The 18550-nt window shown below is 36.6% G+C and overlaps 1 protein-coding gene across 10 annotated transcripts in view; it reads right to left on the bottom strand.

The window, feature by feature from the left end:
• Positions 1-18550, bottom strand: part of SRRM1 (serine and arginine repetitive matrix 1) — a 43440-nt gene that overhangs the window by 11092 nt on the left and 13798 nt on the right. The window contains exons 2-13 of one of the 10 annotated variants that reach the window (XM_019650232.1): positions 16762-16851; positions 16332-16454; positions 14064-14234; positions 13307-13422; positions 11566-11769; positions 10274-10468; positions 9868-9987; positions 7689-7957; positions 2746-2826; positions 2107-2193; positions 673-817; positions 181-222 (exon numbers count right to left, since the gene is read on the bottom strand). In XM_019650232.1, coding sequence (XP_019505777.1) covers positions 181-222; positions 673-817; positions 2107-2193; positions 2746-2826; positions 7689-7957; positions 9868-9987; positions 10274-10468; positions 11566-11769; positions 13307-13422; positions 14064-14234; positions 16332-16454; positions 16762-16851 — 1643 coding nt within the window. Of the gene's footprint in view, positions 1-180; positions 223-672; positions 818-2106; positions 2194-2745; positions 2827-7682; positions 7958-9867; positions 9991-10273; positions 10469-11565; positions 11770-13306; positions 13423-14063; positions 14235-15915; positions 16046-16331; positions 16455-16761; positions 16852-18550 lie in introns of those variants that run through there. The other 9 variants (XM_019650228.1, XM_019650230.1, XM_019650229.1 and 6 more) reach the window with 9 other exon arrangements.

The following is an 18550-nucleotide window of genomic DNA, read 5'->3' as shown; positions in this document are numbered from 1 at the left end:
ACATTGTGTACAATTCTATCGTTAATTTGTGTAAAGAAATATAATCAAACCAAAACAACGAAGGAACTCCACAGTATACCTGCTGTATGCCTAGGAATGGGGTAAGGTTACCTAGACAGTAAATTAAGTCACTAAAACTCCGACATGTAACCCTAGTTTACAAAGTAGTGTCTAACCAACCTTTTAGTCATTGGCGATTGCCATCGCTTTCCCATCTGCATCCTGAGAGCAGTGGAGAAAAACAAATGTCAAGAATTCCATCACCAAATTATTTACTTCAATGGCGTTAAGTATCACTAATGGAGATACAGATTTTTTTAATATTCAAAGATGTACAGGAATTAATGCTATGATGTAACACATGATATGGTGGCACAAAACTCACAAAGTTCTCGTTAATTAGCTATTGGGCTGTTGGAAAAGTCATGATGTATTTTTTGTTTTTCATTGCAAAAATGCGTCATGACTTTTCCGACAACCCAAATAATAACCACCAAACAAAGCAAAGAACTGCCCCCCCACCCCCCCCACCCCCAATCTGACCATATCCTTGTGCAAGCTCTTGAAGTAAAAGTTAAGCAAATTCTAAAATAGGACCATAGCCCATCCCTTAAGTTACGAAGTTTCATCACTACTGAACATCAGTGAAGACTACTGAAGAAAAGACATTACCGAGGGGAAGTCTCTTTCTGGCGCTTTCGAGGTGATGGAGAAGCACTCCGGGAAGGGGAATGTCTCCGCCGCCTGCCTACCTCACCATTCTTCACATGAGACCTCTTGGGTCGCTCATCTTCTGAGGAAGAGGAGGAGCCAGAATCTATAATTACACAATGAACACAAAATTACAGCAGGTCTGTGCTTTAAAGAATCTGTCCACATTTTCTGAATCTAAGTGGATAGAATGTTTAAATTTCCAAGTCCACTAATGTAAGCAGGCATGTATACAAGCCATTTTTCAGAAAAGGCAGTATCAGTATCTGCTCAGTGACTTGAAAGCCAGTCATAAATACACATTATTATATAAATAAGTTACATAAATCATTTCCACACCACAACCCAATAAGAAAAGACACAATGTCTTTTAAGTATCTAGTGACTTCCCAAATAATTAAGTAAAGCTTTAAAAGCATCTTAATTACTTGATTCATGTTACTCTAAGCACTTTTAAGGCTATGGAAAGTCTTGTTAAGGGTTTGAACTTCCTTCCATACCCCTAGCATTTATCGAAGCTATGTGTACGACATTTCCTCCAACGCCTGGTAGCAAATGTTGACGATTTCAAAAAGAAAAGCTTCAGTTGCTTGCACATGGTTTCCTTAACTTAAAATAACAGTGGTTCCCCAAATATCAAAACTTAAAAATTAAAACAAAGTCCCAAGTACCAAAAAACACCCCAAGACCTACCTATAAGCATTTTCAAACCTTTCCATGATTAACTTCGCCTTAAAAGAATTGCAAACGCTATGTAACTTTTAACTGACAATTCCACTTTGGAATGCTTCGCTTTCCATTTTATAAAGGCAAAGCAAAGGTCTCAGTCACAAATACCAACTGAGCTAATAAAGTCAGAACACCTGGTTTAATTAAACACCAGGTTTCTATGCACATACTCTAATTCAGAAATTCCACTTCTAATTATTATTTTACAGCTACATTTACACAATACACAAAAAACTAGAAACCACCTAAATATACAAATTAGGTGACTGCCTCACTAAATTATAACATATTACAATAAAGAAGGTAGATCCATAAGAACAGGAAAAGATGTTTTACATTAAAAAGGCGGGCAACATAACAGACAGTTCAAGCTTGTGTGGGGGTCTCTTTGTTGTTGTTTTTTCCTTTTAAACCATAGATGTTTATATGTGCACAAAAAATTTTTGAATAAAAACTTTAGGGAGTAGGACTGGGGGTTGGGAAAAGAATTACACTTTTCTAATTTTATACCCGTTTTGTTTTACTCTTGTACTCTAAAGATCTATTACTTTATTTCCATGTAGGTACAAACATTTCTCCTAAGTACGCTCACTATACTGACGGATATGCATATCGTATTTCTTCATTAAGAAACGAAGATAGAAAAAATGTAATCGGTGTCCGTACCAGATGAAGATTGCTGGTTCTGTCGTCTGTACTGGCGTCTTTGCTGCACAGAATCTGCTGCAGCCATTTTGCCACCTTTATCTTCTTCTGAAAGATAGATGCATTTAGAAAGTGGTAGATAGATGCATTTAGAAAGTGATGCACACAGAAAATGTACCATATTTGAAAAGGAAAATGGTCTCTTAAACCTTTATCTGGTTGGGTCAAGCAATACAATTACCATATTTTTTTTTTACAAAGCAGGAGCTTAAAATACTAATTTAAACTATCATCGCCACATGTAATCAAAATAAACTTTTAGGCATTTGCTACAGGTCAGACTGGGTACCAAGCACTTTATAAACATTATTTTAGTCAATCAACAAAAACCTAAATGATGATATTGTTATCCACATCTCAGATATGAAAGAAATGAGGCTCAGATGAAATTTAGTAAGCAAGCTACCAAAAAGGAATTAAGTAGTGGAGGCTGGGATTTAAACTGGTTGGTCTGACTTCAGAATCCTAGCTCTTAACCACTAAGCCATATCCTGTGATTTATCTTTAACCCAAAGGGGATGACCAAACGTGCAACAAATGTAACTCAGCTTAAAACACACACACACACACTTCTCTCCCCCCTCCCCCAACCCGCCTTACCTGATTCAGATAACTCTACTTTTCTAGGCTTGGGTGCTGGTGAAGGGGACTCTCTTTTCTCAGTACCTTTATGTTTTGTCACTAAAAAGAACAAGGCAAAAACAAAACACCGCTTAAATATAAGGAAGGAAAAGCTTCACCAGATATCCTAATAGTACAAAAATAGGTGTGACTATACTCATAAAGAATTTGAGAATTACAAAATTCTGTAAGGCCTTTTTATTATGGACAATAACTGAAGTGGAAGCAAGAGTTTTTATATGTTGGGTGAAAAGTCTCAAAAAGTTCTATGGTTTTGAACCTTGAGAATCTCCTCAGAAAAAACAGTTAAGAAAAATTAGGAGCTGTTTCAGAATAGAACAAGCTCTATGCTATGTATAACATTCAGCTCAGAAAACCTGTATGCTACTCCATAATTTAAAACACACATTGTAGGGCCGGCCGAGTGGTGCACTGGTTAAGAGTTGGCTTGGGATGCCAGCTCTGAGCAGCAGGGCCCCAGTTCGGATCCCACATTAAGGCCAGTGACACTGCGCCCTCTACAGCTAAGATGGTGAACAACAGCTCGACCTGGAGCTGGGCTGCTGTGAGGCGACAGCATAGGCTGCAGTAGAGCTGCAGTGGGCTGCTGTAAAAAGCTACCGTGAGTGGCTGGCTGCCGGCCGTCCCCTTTCCCGATTCCCCAGTGCTGTTCCCCTCCTCCAATTCCCCAATAAAATCTTAAAAAAAACAAATAAAACCCACACACATTGTACAGAGGCCTATCAGCATAAAAGTTTTCAAACACCCACTACAGGTGGACTCAGAAAAGTAATAAAGATGATAAATGATTAAGAAATTAGATCTGCTGAAACTTTCAGATAAAGGTATTTGGTCTGAAGAGGAATGAACTAGCCACCTGAGAGGCTGGCTGTAGGCTCTTTATGTAGAGCATAACCTTCACAGTAGCCCGAGGGATTTAAACTCCCTATAAAAAAGTAGACCTTCACCATGGTAAAAATAATTAAATATTAAGGCTAGAGGATTCTTTTCAAAGCTTAAAAAAAAAAAAAAAAAAGCAGCAGCAGCAGCTCTGAGATATACCGAACTGCAGGTATGTTATGAATTATCCTACTTATCTTTTTCCAAATACATACAAATTACGGCAGCTACTGTTTTTATGCCTGCTGTATTATTAAATACTGTTAAGTACTGTTGCTAATCACAGTCCCCCACCCTCCGTTTTACAAGAGGAGATATCTGAGGTTTAAAAAGAAATAACTTCAAAGTCACAGATAATTTCAGTGAACTAAGATCTGAAACCACGACTATTTCTAGGGCATAGTCTTTAATTTCCAACAATTACTAGCTTTGTTTATAATATCCATTCACTGCTTCAACTACAATCAAAAGTATGTACAGATACAGTCAGTCATTAATCTTATCATAGATAATGTTCTCATTTGAGAACAGTAAGCTGAGAACTAAACTTGAAGACATTATGACCTCCACTCAAGATCTTTACAGCTGTTTTGATTAAAGCAATTACCATGGGATGTTTGACCTGGAATGTAGATACATTTAACAGACACTCATATTCAGAATTCTGTAAAGGCTCATTCAGGGTAGTAACTTAGAAAACTAGTGATCTAAAACAGCAATCTCATCTTTGCTAGTCAAACTGGAGAAATTTACCACTGTACTTTTTAAACCACCAGCATTTTACTAATGATTCTACCTAATAAGCCTTTTGGACAAACCAATGGGTTGGGAAAAGAATGGTTAACACCTAATTATCATGAAATATGGTAGCAATAGTGCATTTAAAATCTGTATTCTAACAAATTCAAAGAAATGCTTTACAATTTTTAAGGATTTGGAAAACTAGGTTCCAAAGTATGTTTGGATGTCAGAACGCACTTTCCGCTAACATTAAAGATGTGATTATGTTTGCAAGATGGCAAATGCCTATTTAGTAACTAATACATTTGAACTGTGTAACATTATTTACATTTTTTCCATGGAAATGCACATTTGGAGTTTAATCCTGATTCAATCTTAATGACTTCGCTAAAATAGTCTATTTTAATATATTCATACCATCAGACAAGTATTCATTATATATTCCTCTACTGTGGAATAATATGACTGGATCACAGTAAATAATGTTAATGTTTCATCGAGGTTTGTCAGATGAGATTTTATCCAGTTACTGTTATGTTAATGTTTTCATTTTTCGTAGTAAAGGGGCAAAATCATCCTAGCATAAGTCACAAATCTCAGTCCACTGAAAAACCAGAATTTTAAATTTACTTCAACAGTCCTATTAATTATTAATCTCCCAGACTTGCCCAAAAGATCACTTTTAAGATAAGTCGCTCTATGACCAGAGCTAAGTAAAAATAATCATTAAGTATTTACAAGTACAGTTTATATGGCTAAGCTGATCCAAACTCAGAACTACCACCACCACCATAGGTATAGATCCTCTCTACACAGACTTCATTAAATACCTCACTGATTTCAAGGCACTCATTTTATACACTAAGTTAATGCCAATTTAACTATGATATGCCATTGATTGATTACAAAATGCTTCCCGAGGACCCTTTCAGATGAGAATGTATATACTACACTCCAGATAATTTACCTCTTAAATTCCCCAAAATACATTTCCTGCCCCCCTCCCACTCTATTTGTCTACTATCAACAGCAGAACCTTTAGAACCCTGATTGGTGACTACTACATGAAATACAAAAGTAAAATCTATTACAGTTCAACGATGTCACTGCTGTTATTAGCCACAGATACTGCAACAAAGGAATTTCTGAAATCATACCACCAGGTAGAGAAGCTAAAGAATTTCACCGTGCCCTCCATTTCCCTCCTTCAGAAATCAAAGCAGGCATTTTGGGATAGGAGAGTAGGGCAAAGTATACATTTTTCAACTGGGAATGAAAACCCAAATTCTAGCGTTGGCTGACTGACCTTGACCAAATCACTTAACCTGAGAACCTGTTTCTTGACAACAATCTCTCAAGTCCTTTCTAGCTCTGAAATTTCATCACCAACAGCTGGGATCATTTAACTATAAAAAGGTTATTTCCAAGTAGTTAGAACCAATATTCAGCTTCAGTAGTCACAAGGCAGCCTCTGACTACACTTATCACAGTGCCATCTCTTTGGCTGCGTTTTGTTTGGATATGGGAGGATGTCCCAGAGTCCATAGGAATAAACTACTCCTTTGTCTTCCTCCATCCATAGTTTATTTCTTGCTCGTGTACCTATCCTCTGTGACTTGTTTCCAAAAAGCAGCAGTCCACTCCCCCCAACAATACATCAACACACAAGCAATTGGTACCTATGCAGATTCTTAAAAAGGTAACTACTAATCCTTAACAATCAACCGATTTTAACAAGGACTCAGTTCTTCTGTTCAGATTCACTTATCACCCTTTGGCTACATGATATAAATAGAAAAATCATAACTTGATGTGTTTTTGCAAAGTAATAAGTAACGTTTAATAATATTTTTTCACAAGAGTGCTTTCTGGCTCCAGACAAAGGAAAAGAAATATTCACAAACACTTCATAGAAAAAGAAAAAAATAGGTCAGGACAACAGCATCAGATTTGGACATGATGACTGGAAATTATGGACAGACTGAAATTTTCCCAAATTTTGAACAAAAATAAGGGATATGAGATACAAAAAAATAAGTGATCCTAAGGGCTCCTCCCAAACTTATAAGTCTGAATCTGGAAGACCTAAGGGCTTCTCTATTCTTAGCCAGCTCCCCGTCTCAGGCTAGAGCCAATCCAACAAAAATGACCGCATACTTAATTATGTATCACCAAATTTACTTAACCTGTTAAAAATTCAGAACATAATCTATACATTACTTGTTACAGAGTACCATTATCTGCCAGTCCGCCTTTCACTGATAGCTTGTCTATACCTTACTGTAAAAGTTTAAAAGAGGCAAGGCAGAATTTGCCTTTCTAGATATCAACACTCTGCAGGGTTGGTGGGTGGGGAGGGGAGAAGCAGCAGCAGCAGCAGCAGAGTGCTGATTAGAAATTCTGATTTCATCAAGTTCATTAAAATATAGTCAAACTTTTGCCCATTCCACTTTCTTTCTCATTTCTAACCTGAAATTTTAAATGTGATCAGAGCAGCTGCAGGTTGCTCCTTAAAATCCAGTTACCATAGCAGCTTTTTAGATCTTTCCCCTCCCCCACCACTCACCTTTCAGGGTCTCTGTATCATTCCAGCCCCAAGGACCAGGTTCCTAATTCAAATAGATCCTATAGTGTATTAATGTATAATGCTAAGGAACAAACAACAATACACCACAACCTTCACTCAGACTAACACAACATTCTACTTGCCTGGCAGGATCACAGATTATAAATTCCTCAGAAATCAATCTACAGAATAAAGCAAGGACAACACTCAGAATAACCCTACCTAGAGCTAAATTAAAAAAGCAAATCAGCTTTAAGAGGACATCATGTTCTTTCCTAGGGAGCACAATGTGGCCAAGAAAGAATTAAACAGAATATGAAGTCCTCAAATAAGATATCAAACAAAAAAATCTTCAGGGGAGAAACATAAACTGGTCTCATAGTAATATAATGATCTCTTATGATGACAAACTTCAGGAAGTTACCCCAAATCAAATAACTCCAGGCTGGTAATGTATTTCTCAACCTACTCAATGCCACAGGGCACTACTAAAAACAAAATACTTACATGTAAATTCTATTTCAACAAATCCCAGGAACTTAAACCAGGAAAGAAAAGGTGAGCCTCTAAGCAATTTACAAAGAACTGCACAAAAAAGTACTACCCAGCTACTTCATACTTTGAAGGGGGGGAGTGGGCGGCCAAAAACTAATGAAGCACTTTGTAACAAAATAAAAAGAAACATGGTTTTTATGTGTTTGATTTTTACCTTTACCTGAAGTTCTCCCTGGAGAGACAGAAACACGACTTTTCCTTGTTCGGTTTGACTGCTGGGGTGTTGGGGAATGACGTGTTTTTGGCGGTGGGGTTGCTGGAGGCGATGGCCTATGCCTTCGTCTAGGAGGACTTGCTGAAGGAGATAACCTACGTGTTTTTCGAGGGGGGCTGGATGTCCTCTTAGGGGGCTTCTTTGGCGGTGACCGGGAACGAGACGAAGAGGATGATGAGCTACTCCCAGACAAGGATGCTGATGAGCGCCTTCTTCTGTGGAATAAAGTATTCACACTCATTAACTGCATACTTATTAAAAAATGGCCGTACAGGCATGTACAGTTTACACAAAGATACAGCTATTTTTATCCAACTTTTGAGTTTATGTAGCTAAGGACATAAATGACTTTTTAAAAATGGGAAATGAAGCCATAACCTAGCACGGGAAACAGCTAGTTCTGAGACAAAATATAAAACAATAAATTATTCTGATAAATGCATGTTTGAGTTGTCTTTCCAGTTATAAAATACGTCAAGTGCTATAATACAATAACTAACCAGTCGCTTTCTTCCTTAGGAATAATCAGTGTTTTGGAGTTTGCATACAAAATTTGGGTGGCAAAGTATTTTCTATTTAGTAACAATGTCAAGCAACCTTTAAGTTGCATTTTTTTTTTTCAGCTGAGCCATCCTGCCACCTGTTGGCAGCTCAGCGGCTGCTCAGCTTGGGCCAGGACCCGAACCGCTGTTGCTTGGAGCTCAAACTCTTGAGCGAGCTCTTAACCAACTGAGCCACTCGGCCAGCCCCCTAAGTTGCATTTTTAAAAAGATGTGCAAGATTAGGAATTAATTTAGCTACATAAACTTAGAAGTAGGGGCCTCTCGAATTCTGCGGCAAAATTTGTGGTAAGTTCTGTTGCAATTATGTGTACCTGCAGAATTCACCTTTGGCAGAAGAATTCCTGAGAACCTGAAAAAAAGAAACCCTACCTTAAGTGTGAGATAAAAACTGCCTGAAAGGGAATCTTACACAATCTGCAAACTATTTTGATTGCTAAATGGCTCAGTAAGCACAATTAAAACAAGCTGTTTGCAAAACTCCAATATAAGAAATAGCTGTTTCCAACTAATCTTGTACTAGAAAGCACCAGTATTACTTTTCTCCTAAGGAGGAATAATCAGAATTATTGGGTTGTCGGAAAAGTCATGACTCATTTTTGCAACGAAAAACACAGAAAAAATACGTCATGACTTTTCCAACAACCCAATACAAGTGTGATGCCTAAATTGACTGACCATCTATATCATTAGTCTCATTTATCAGTAGTAACATCAATTCTATAAATTTTAATAGTTATAAAAATGGTTCAATCTACCTTGACAACACCTCCCCCAAAAGAAAATATCTTTTAAAAAAACTACGTGATTCTGAAAAACCTCCAACTGCAGAAACAACAAAAATTAGGGGGCTTATTGTTTTCCCTGTTTATTTCCAAGTTGATTCGGTTCCCTGAAAAAACCTTAAAGATTGAAACACAAAAAATTCTGTCCTAAGTATAATCTGAAGCATAATCCTCAGCGTTCCTTTCAAAAACAGATAAAATGTATTTAAGGCACAAAACTTTGCTACCAGTGCACCAGGCCTCTTTTTGGGCAGATTTAGCAACAATCTTTTTATTAAAAGTGATAGATCAAAACATTTTACCTTATGCTAACTTTAAGAAGATTTTATAAAAAGAACACTGGTATTGACAGGGTTACTCTTATGTCTAGTCTCTTCAAGAATAACTAGACCCCAAACTGCTAATGGTTCTATCTACGGAATGGGATCATGGGTAATTTTCAATTTATGTTATTTGTTTGAATTGTTTAAAATAAGCACTCATTATTTCTATAATGAGAAAAAACATTTAAAATAGAAAAGTATAATTAATGCAAATAGATTGTTTTAATACTGGTAAAAGCAGCTTACTGGCCCTGCAGTCATCTACTTTTCAGAAGCCAGTGGTAATTAAAAGCCAAAAAAGAAAGGTGGCTAATTTCCTTGATAGGATTTCTTGGTGGGATCTGCAAGGGTAAAAGTTAACACTAAGTTATCAATAAGACTTTCTTGATTAGCCTAAAACATGGTGCACTTTCATATACCCAACACTTCCAAATTTAAAAAAAAAAGGAACTCTTACCGTCTCACTGGAGATCTACTCCTTCTATGCCTTGGTGGAGGGGGCATTCGTCTCGGTGGAGTTCTCCTGCGAGGAGATGGCCGTCTTCTTGGACTTGGCCGCCTTCTAGGGGAGTATGATCTGCTATAACAAACAAAATTAGGACCTGAATCAATCAGGAACACAGAATGAATTGCTTGACAGTTTTCTCAACAGCTACATTGAAAAAATGGATTTCAAGGAATATAATTCCATTTATGTAGAGATTTTTATGGTACACTGCAAGTGTCCTCAATTCTCTCTGTAAATCCAAAAAATAACATTTTATTAAATGTTTTCTACTGCTTTGAAACTATTTAGCTAATTCTACTTAGAAGAGTAGCACATAAAACCTAAGTTCTATGCGGATCTTAAAGCCACAACTCACCTTGACCTGGATCTATGGCGCCGCCTAGGTCGAGTATGAGAAGGAGAGCGAGAGCGTGTTCGGGATCTTGATTTAGAACGTGACCGAGATCTTGGTCGGGTCTTCTCCTTTTCCTTTTCTTTTTTGGAATTTTTCTCCGGAGAAGGTTCTTTAGGTTCTGGTAAAGGTTCTGGCTTGGGAACTTTCAAGATGTCACTATGGAAAGAAAAATCTTATTTTTCCCTCTTCTACTCAGACTCCTAAGTTATAATTCATTCAATGAATAAAGTTATTTTTGAAAAAGTTTTTAGGGCCAGCCGAGTGGCTCAGTTGGTTAAGAGCTCGCTCAAGAGTTTGAGCTCTGAGCAACAGCGGTTCGAGTCCCTGCCCAAGCTGAGCAGCGGCTGAGCTGCCAACAGGTGGCAGGATGGCTCAGCTAAAAAACAAAACAAAACAAAAAAGCCTTTCGGGCCGGCCGAGTGGCTCAGCTGGTTAAGAGCTGGCTTGGGAACGCCAGCTCTGAGCCGCAGGGCTGCGGTTCGGATCCCACATTGAGGGCCAGTGACGCTCGCCCTCTACAGCTAAGATGATGAACAACAGCTCAACCTGGAGCTGGGCTGCTGTGAGTCGCCAGCGACGGTGTAGGCTGCAGCAGGGCTGCAGTGGGCTGCCGTGAGCTACTTGAGTGGCTGGCAGCCAGCGTGAGCGGCTAGTAGCTAGTGTGAGCTACCGGGAGCCGCGGTGAGCGGCCGACCAATGGCCGGTGACCGATTGCCTCATCTGGGAAGAGCACAATGATCATACCAACATGGGCCAGTGAAGCAACGTCCTCCACAACTAGACTGAAGAACAAAACAGCTATTTGTCTACCTGTCTGTTCCCCTTCCCCAATTCCCCAATAAAATCTTAAAAAAAAAAGTTTTTAAGATCCATGAAGATATCTTCCTAGCTCTAAAAGATCTGTGAAATCCAGTGAGCATCTAACAATCCTAACCCCATACATTTTTTTTTAAAGTGCAGAGTGGTCCACAATATTGAGAAAAAAAGCAAGTTACAGCATATATCTGAAAGAATACAACCAACAGGAAGCAGTGGTCACCTTTGGGGCACTTTACTTATACTGTCCTATACAATTATAATTTCTTTTCTATAAGCTGATTTTCATTCAAAAAAATCTAAAAAAAATAATAAAAAAAAAAAACCCCAAAAAAACCAACCAAGTAATTTTGTTTTGAATTCAGGTATCATATTTGTGTTCACACCTTTAACAGCCTAAAACGGATATTTATACATGAATTTTTATGTGTACTTGCCTAGTAGAAGTGGCCTCTTGTACTGAAGGTTCTTTTACTTTTGCTGATGGTTCTGGGAGCTCTGGAGTTTTTTCCTTCTTTTCTGGAGCAGGGGAAGGACTCCGGCTCTTGGTTCTGTGACGGGGAGATCGAGAATGACTGCGCTTTCTCTCTCTCCTGACAGGGGAAGATCGTCTTCTAGGGGAAGGAGATCTGGATTTGCGTCTAGGATGAAAGCAATTTTTTCAGGTTTTTGAATAATGTGAATTAGGGGAGAGAGTCAAAGGCAAAAGTGAGGATTCTTTTTGATTACACCACTGCTGTTTATATCTGAGACGTTCCCTATGAAAATAAGATATCCTATCACATTTACTTAACAAGGAAGGGCCAGGAGAAAACCAGAAAGGCAAGCAAATGAGAAATAACATTTTCTGGTACACCAGTTATAAAGAAGGAAAGCATTGACCTGGGACTCCAGAGTTAGGTTCTTAATCAGTTCCAGATGTGAAACAAAAGAGCAATTTTTCAGAGGAAGATGATGCTTAAAAGTACAGCTGACTCTTCAACAACTCAGGGATTAGGGCAAATTGAAAATCTACACATAACTTTTGACTCCCTAAAAACTAGTAACTATACCTACTGTTGACCAGAAGCCTTGCCAATAATAGTCAATTAACACATATTTCTTATGCTATATGCATTGTATGCTGTATTCTTACAATAGAGAAAATAAAATATTAAGAAAATCATAAGGAAAATATATTTACAGTATTTATGGAAAAAAACGTGCATGTAAATGGATCCCCACAGTACAAACCCATGTTGTTGAAGGGCCAATTATAAAGCGATATGCCCCAATAATAAATCAAATCCAGCAAAACAGAGTTTAGATGCAGACAAATCCCACTAAAGTACATCAGGTAGAGCCTAGAAAAAATGTCCAGTGCAATTAAAGCAAGAAGAGAAGAGAAATACTGTATGTGAAACTTGCATACGATCGCTTTTTTGAACGAGAAGCCCCCTTTTCAATAGTAGTTTTCCTGACTTGAAGTAAAATAGATCTGGTTCATCAGTAAGTAGTTACCAGTATGATTTGTGCTTAACTCTAGAAATAGCACTGCTTTCCTGATAAATAGGTTTTAATATCAAATATATAAATGAAAGAAATTACCTCCTCCCTTTACTAATTCCAACAGATTTCTGAAGAAATTAGAACCCTAAAAATGAAAAGCCTAGTAGAACGCTCGCCTTTCACTATAAATACAGTAGAAGTTGAGTCAAAGATTTAAAAAATGGGAACCTAACCATAGTCTCTTTGGAAGAAGAAAAATAAATGATCTGTTTGGGGTTCAGTACATTCATCTAAGAAAAGCAGAACAGGGAATTAGAAAAGTATATGAATGGCTAATGGGAAGATTTCTAATAAAAAAGGAAATGGAAAGAAAAAAAGTTGGAGTACATTAAAATAACAACTCAATTAAATGCTATACTTAAAGACATATGGAAAACAAGTCTAGATTTTGATTCAAGAATTAAGTTGAATAATTCACCAAAATTTGAGAGACAATTTTACAGTCAAATCATCTTTCTCAAATAAAAGATGAAATATTTTAGTCCAGAGGCAAGCCATAGTTTGGCACAAAAACTGTATGAATAGTATTGTTAGCTAGCTTCCTTTTTAACTGTGTAACTTTCTACTCACAGAATACCTTAATACCTAAATCACTCTTAAAACATTAGGTATGCATCCATTGTATTGTACCTTCTTGGGCTTCGAGACCTCTCCCTTTTTTCTCTGCTGCTTTCTTTTTCTTCCTTATCCCTCTTATCTTTGTCTTCATCTTGCTTTTTCATAGATGCCAACTTTTCTTGTTCAATCTGCAAAGATCGGGTTTTCAAAGTAAACATAGCTGAGCCTTTGAGATCAAGAAGCAAGTTGAAGACTGCACATCTGACAAACACCAGTGCTGCCATTTCATCAGCCTCTGCTTTTCAACTGTTCTTTCTTCATCCATTACAGGCACACATTAAGATTGGTACTAAATAAATACTGGGTTGGCGGAAAAGTCATGATGCATTTTTTGTTTTTCGTTGCAAAAATGCATCATGACTTTTCCGACAACCGAATACTTGCTGAAAATTAAATCCTGAACTAGAGTAGCAGCTGTTTTTAAGTTTACTCACACTCACACACACACACACACACACACACACAATCATTTCCACATTCATCTCAAATCTTTTGTGACTTAAAATGTATTGCCTGCCTATATAAAGAGCTTATGCTTACCTTTTACAGTTATTATTTTTTTTTAATCTCCTAAATTACTGGACTCTTGGAAAATGATTCTAAACTGAATGTTTGGGTTGGGAGGGAAGGAGTGGAGAACCAAAAGTCAACGTTCAAGCAAAGCGACATGCGGGCCTTAAATTAACTGGGTCATGTAAAATTTAAAGCGTCCCAGCAATGTGGATACTACTCTCTTAAATCAACGTTACAAAAAAGTAAAGGCTATTACCTGTCTCTGTTTTATTTCTTCTTTCTTCAGTTCTAAGAAAGCAGAAGGAATTCCAGCGATGTTTTCCTGTGCACTTAAGAGCAGGGGCCACAGTTCTCCCATAAATTCTCTAGCATTTTTTCCATTCAAAAACCCAGTCAAGTTGATTTGCATCATTTTGGAGTCTGGATTCTGCAAAAAGACATGACAGGAAGAGAAACAGGTTACTTAAAACAAACCAACAAACCAACCTAAAACTCATTTAAATTAGTATTTTTTAAGTCTACCATAGGGGCTTAGATACATATATTTACTATTTTAAAAATAGTTTTCTCTAGTAGTGTCTCAGCAATATAATTTCTAGCACAGATTACCAAATTCTCTCTCTACCAAAAGCACCAGAGCAGCTTGTTAATCCTTTGTGGATTTCATAAGTATTTTTAGACTATGTGGCTGTTAGTGGGCCTTACAATTAACTTTAAAAACCATCATGGAACATCCACAAATTCTTGTATTTGTTTACTAACAAGGAAAGTGTTTGCTTGCCTGGCAATTTTCCCCTCATGAGAAATGGAAAAAGTATATAAACTATTCACTTCTCTAACACGGTAGATAGCTTCCCATAAAATATCTACTGTCCAATTATGAAAACTAACAAGTTATGCATGCACTCTGTAACTTTTGAAGACTAAGCTGAAAGCCTGACTTCTCCATAAGGAAAATCTATTATAATAACAATGCCTCAAATTCTCAACTGTCCACAAAGGGCTAAGAGGTCAAGATTTTGCAAAAATAACTGGGTTTTTAAATGCTCAATCTGTTGGTCAAGCAACAAGGTCCGTATAACAAGCACAGCTCAATAGCACAAAGCAAGTACAGATTCCAGGTGTCTTCAGTTTCTTCTTGGAACCTTGGGGGTTTGGAATCGCCAAGTCCCCTGTAGAGAAAGATGTTCCCTTGGCTTGCTTCCGACTCCCTACTGCAACTCAACCACCTTGAGTTTAATGTTATATCATTTATCTAAATTGCAAAAGACGAACAAGCAATAATGAGTACACAACCACACAAAAAGAAAAAGATTGTTTAAAAAAGTTCTAAACTTTATTCTCATGCTCACTACAAGGGGGTTACTACCAGATACTTAGGTTTTTAAAATGCACTAAAATACAAATCAGTAAAGCATTTCTCCAATAAAATCTATCTTTAACCATCACTTAAAAAACGTTTTCCCATGTTCCTGGTTTTCTAAATAAAATGTATACATATTAAATAAAGTGCTTTCTTAAAATTAATCTTTAAAACTATTCAAGACAAAGTATAATTACCAAATTATTTTTAAAACAGAAATACCTTATCAGTGGAAATGCCAACTGTTCTGTCAAAACACAGGGGTGAACTCTTTGGGAAAAGGATTAATGTAAATTCACATTGGTACATTTGCCAAAAAGGTCAAATGGTACATCTTACTGGCCTTTGGGTTGTCGTGGCAAATAGCAGACTATCTTACAATAAAATTTTTTTTAAAACATCAGTTCTAGCATCTCACATTATCTCACATATGAAGAAAAGAACAATTAACTCAATCTAACAATGTTGCCAAATTCAGCCTGAAGTTTAACTATAACGTAAACAAATATTCTGTGCCTAAATGTAATTGATGACTAGCTGACATGCAGCTATAACGAAAGGCTTCAGTTTCTTGATTATTTTAAAAACAATATCCTTTCAAATCAGAATTGCCCCTCATGCTTCACATAAATGTCCATTTCATAATAGTATTTTTAAGAGCAGTGTATAGATTTACCCAATTGCTCTTTCCTGTTTGTGTTTTTTTGTTGTTGTTGTTGATGTTCGGCCACTTTACACAACTCACCTCCAAACACACACTGCATCATCAAGGGAGTTGGGTCAGAGCGACATTGGGACACTCACTCTGCTGTGACCTAATAAGGTGATGGTGCTATACTTCAGACGCAAGGAATAACTTCCATTTTGGTTCAGGCCTTTTAAATCATAAATCACATTATCATTAGAAAATTGCTGTCAAAGTAACTTAACATGTAACAGCAAAATTACAAACAATAAGTTTGATTTTTCACCTGTGTAGCTTTCAAAACTATGTACCTTCACTAAACTTCCAGGCTTAATAGTTGTTTACAAAGTGAATTTTCACAACAAACATTGTAAAATAGCCTTCCTATATTTGTACTCCATAGAAAAATTCAGTTTCCATAGATACACAAAATTATGTCACATTTTCAGAATTAAGAGCCATCTGTATATTATTACCTTCACTTCCAGCTGGTTGAAAATAAACTCAATCACAACATCATCTTCAAACCCAAGGATTTCCGTTACTCGTTTTGTTATCCAAGGCTTTATAACCTCCAAATTTACTTTGCTCATGTCCACCTGATAAAACATGCAAGCAATTATTGAATACAAATTCACAATCCTAAAAGAAAGGGCCCCAAAGAGTTTTATCTAGCAGAGTTCCTTTTAGTTTACGATTTTTTGTTTGTCTGTTTAGCAAAGCACAATTTGGCTCATTCTTATTTGGTGGTGTTATTCTGTGTGTTTGTTGTTGCTAAAGGGTGCAAAATGTTTAATTATGAATGCATTCCTTGGCATTCACATTATTGTCCATCTCCAAGACAATCCCAAAATGTTTGAATAAACTGTGCTATATATAGGTGCAAAACAGTTTTATCCAGAATACCTTTTTTTCTAGGCATTCTGCAAATTTCAGCTGCTTCAGTAGCTTCTTCTGTTTGTTGCTGAACCGATTATCCTGTTCTGCACTTGTTCCCTGTAGGAAGAGAAACACATTTTAATTATGACCTCAAAATTAAATTCCTACTTTTTATCAGCTAATGATGGCCTATGATGTTTACAGTCAAAACAGAGTAATCAAATAGAAACACCATAGCTAATATTCAAAGGTGCAGAATGTATACGTTTCCCCCAACGTAGCTGACATTTTGTAAATTTGACTGTATTTAAAAATTAGAAAATACTCACTTTAACAAGACAAACAATACAACAGTATATAACATAAGGCTGGCGCCTCTCCCACAACCAAGTTAAGTTTGCTGTGTATCTTTTTATACCTTTTTCTATGCTAATAGACTTTTTTTATTTAAACACAAAGGCTTTGTTTACATGCAAATACATTGAAAAACTTACTATCCTTAATACATACTTTCAAAGACCACTAAGTTTCATCTGGGTCTGAAGCCAGTAGTACTTTTGCAAAATACTGTGGCAATGCATATAAACAGTAAGGAATGGAAAAAAAGAACACTCTAGGCCTGCATTTCGTTAGTTTTCCACAGCTTTAAGAATTTGGACCAACTTTATTAAAAACAAATCATCAGACCTTACAATCTACAAAACAACAGAGTGAAATAATTGGTATATTCACCATTTAAACCAAGTATATTGTATTTCCCATGTAATATATATTCCTTGAAAAACAGCATCAGTATGGTTGCATAGAGATGGATATTAAAATATTTTTAAAACTTAAAAAAAAAAAACAATTTGGAACGCATGAAAAAAATACAAGTTTACCTTAAAAAACTTCAATTTCAGCAAGAATTTGGAAAAAATAATTTGTAAATACTATATTAGACCATCAGGTAACCACTAGTCTGTTTTGTGTTTACTACTGGCCCCATTAAATATGGAAATAACTGGCCATATGATATGAAATCTGATTGGTTCACTGAGTTGGCCACTATCCCTTGGGAAATGATCAAGGACATTTTGTTTGGGAAGGTAAAGCACCTGGATTAGAATCCCAACTCTGCCATTACTTAAGACCTCAAAGCAAGTTACTTAACCTCTGAAGATGTTTCTTTACAGGGATGTGTATGTCAGAAATGACATATGTAAAGAAGCTGGCCAATGGCAGAAGTTCAACAAATAAAAGCTATCATTTCTATCTTAACTGAAAATTTCAGTTTACTATCTAATTGGCAGTATGCTTAAAAAAAAAAAAAAAGATAACTGCCCTAAAACCTTTTAACTCCAAACTTAAATCCAGTCAACTCCTCTGAGGAACTGTAGACAGTATATAAAAAAACTACACTCCTTTCTTCCAGATTACTGTATTACCAACACCAAAAGCAAACTTGGTTTTTAAATGTATCAACTACCTTGCTCCTTTTTCTATTGGAACTCCTTTGCATGAGAAATAAAAATATCAAAAGAATAGAATTTTGTTTGAAAGTATTACATTTGGACCACAGGAAACTAAGTATTTACTACATAATAACTTTGATGGAAACTACAAAATGGAGAGTTCGTCACCAGTGTAAAAATTTGATAAGCTCTCTCAACTGAAACTATCATTACACAAACATAATAGTATTGTTTGTGTAACCTAAGAACAGTCAAATAACTGGCTGTTTTAAGTCAAATGCATGGAATAACACTGCAACTTAAAAAAAAGTTGGCACACTTAAAGCCAATTAAAGAATTTGAACGCGAGCTTTGGAGTACCA

This window comes from Hipposideros armiger, unplaced genomic scaffold, assembly GCF_001890085.2.
Source record: "Hipposideros armiger isolate ML-2016 unplaced genomic scaffold, ASM189008v1 scaffold_138, whole genome shotgun sequence".
NCBI classification, from domain to species: Eukaryota; Metazoa; Chordata; class Mammalia; order Chiroptera; family Hipposideridae; genus Hipposideros; species Hipposideros armiger.
This window is presented reverse-complemented; position numbering and strand designations above follow the sequence as displayed.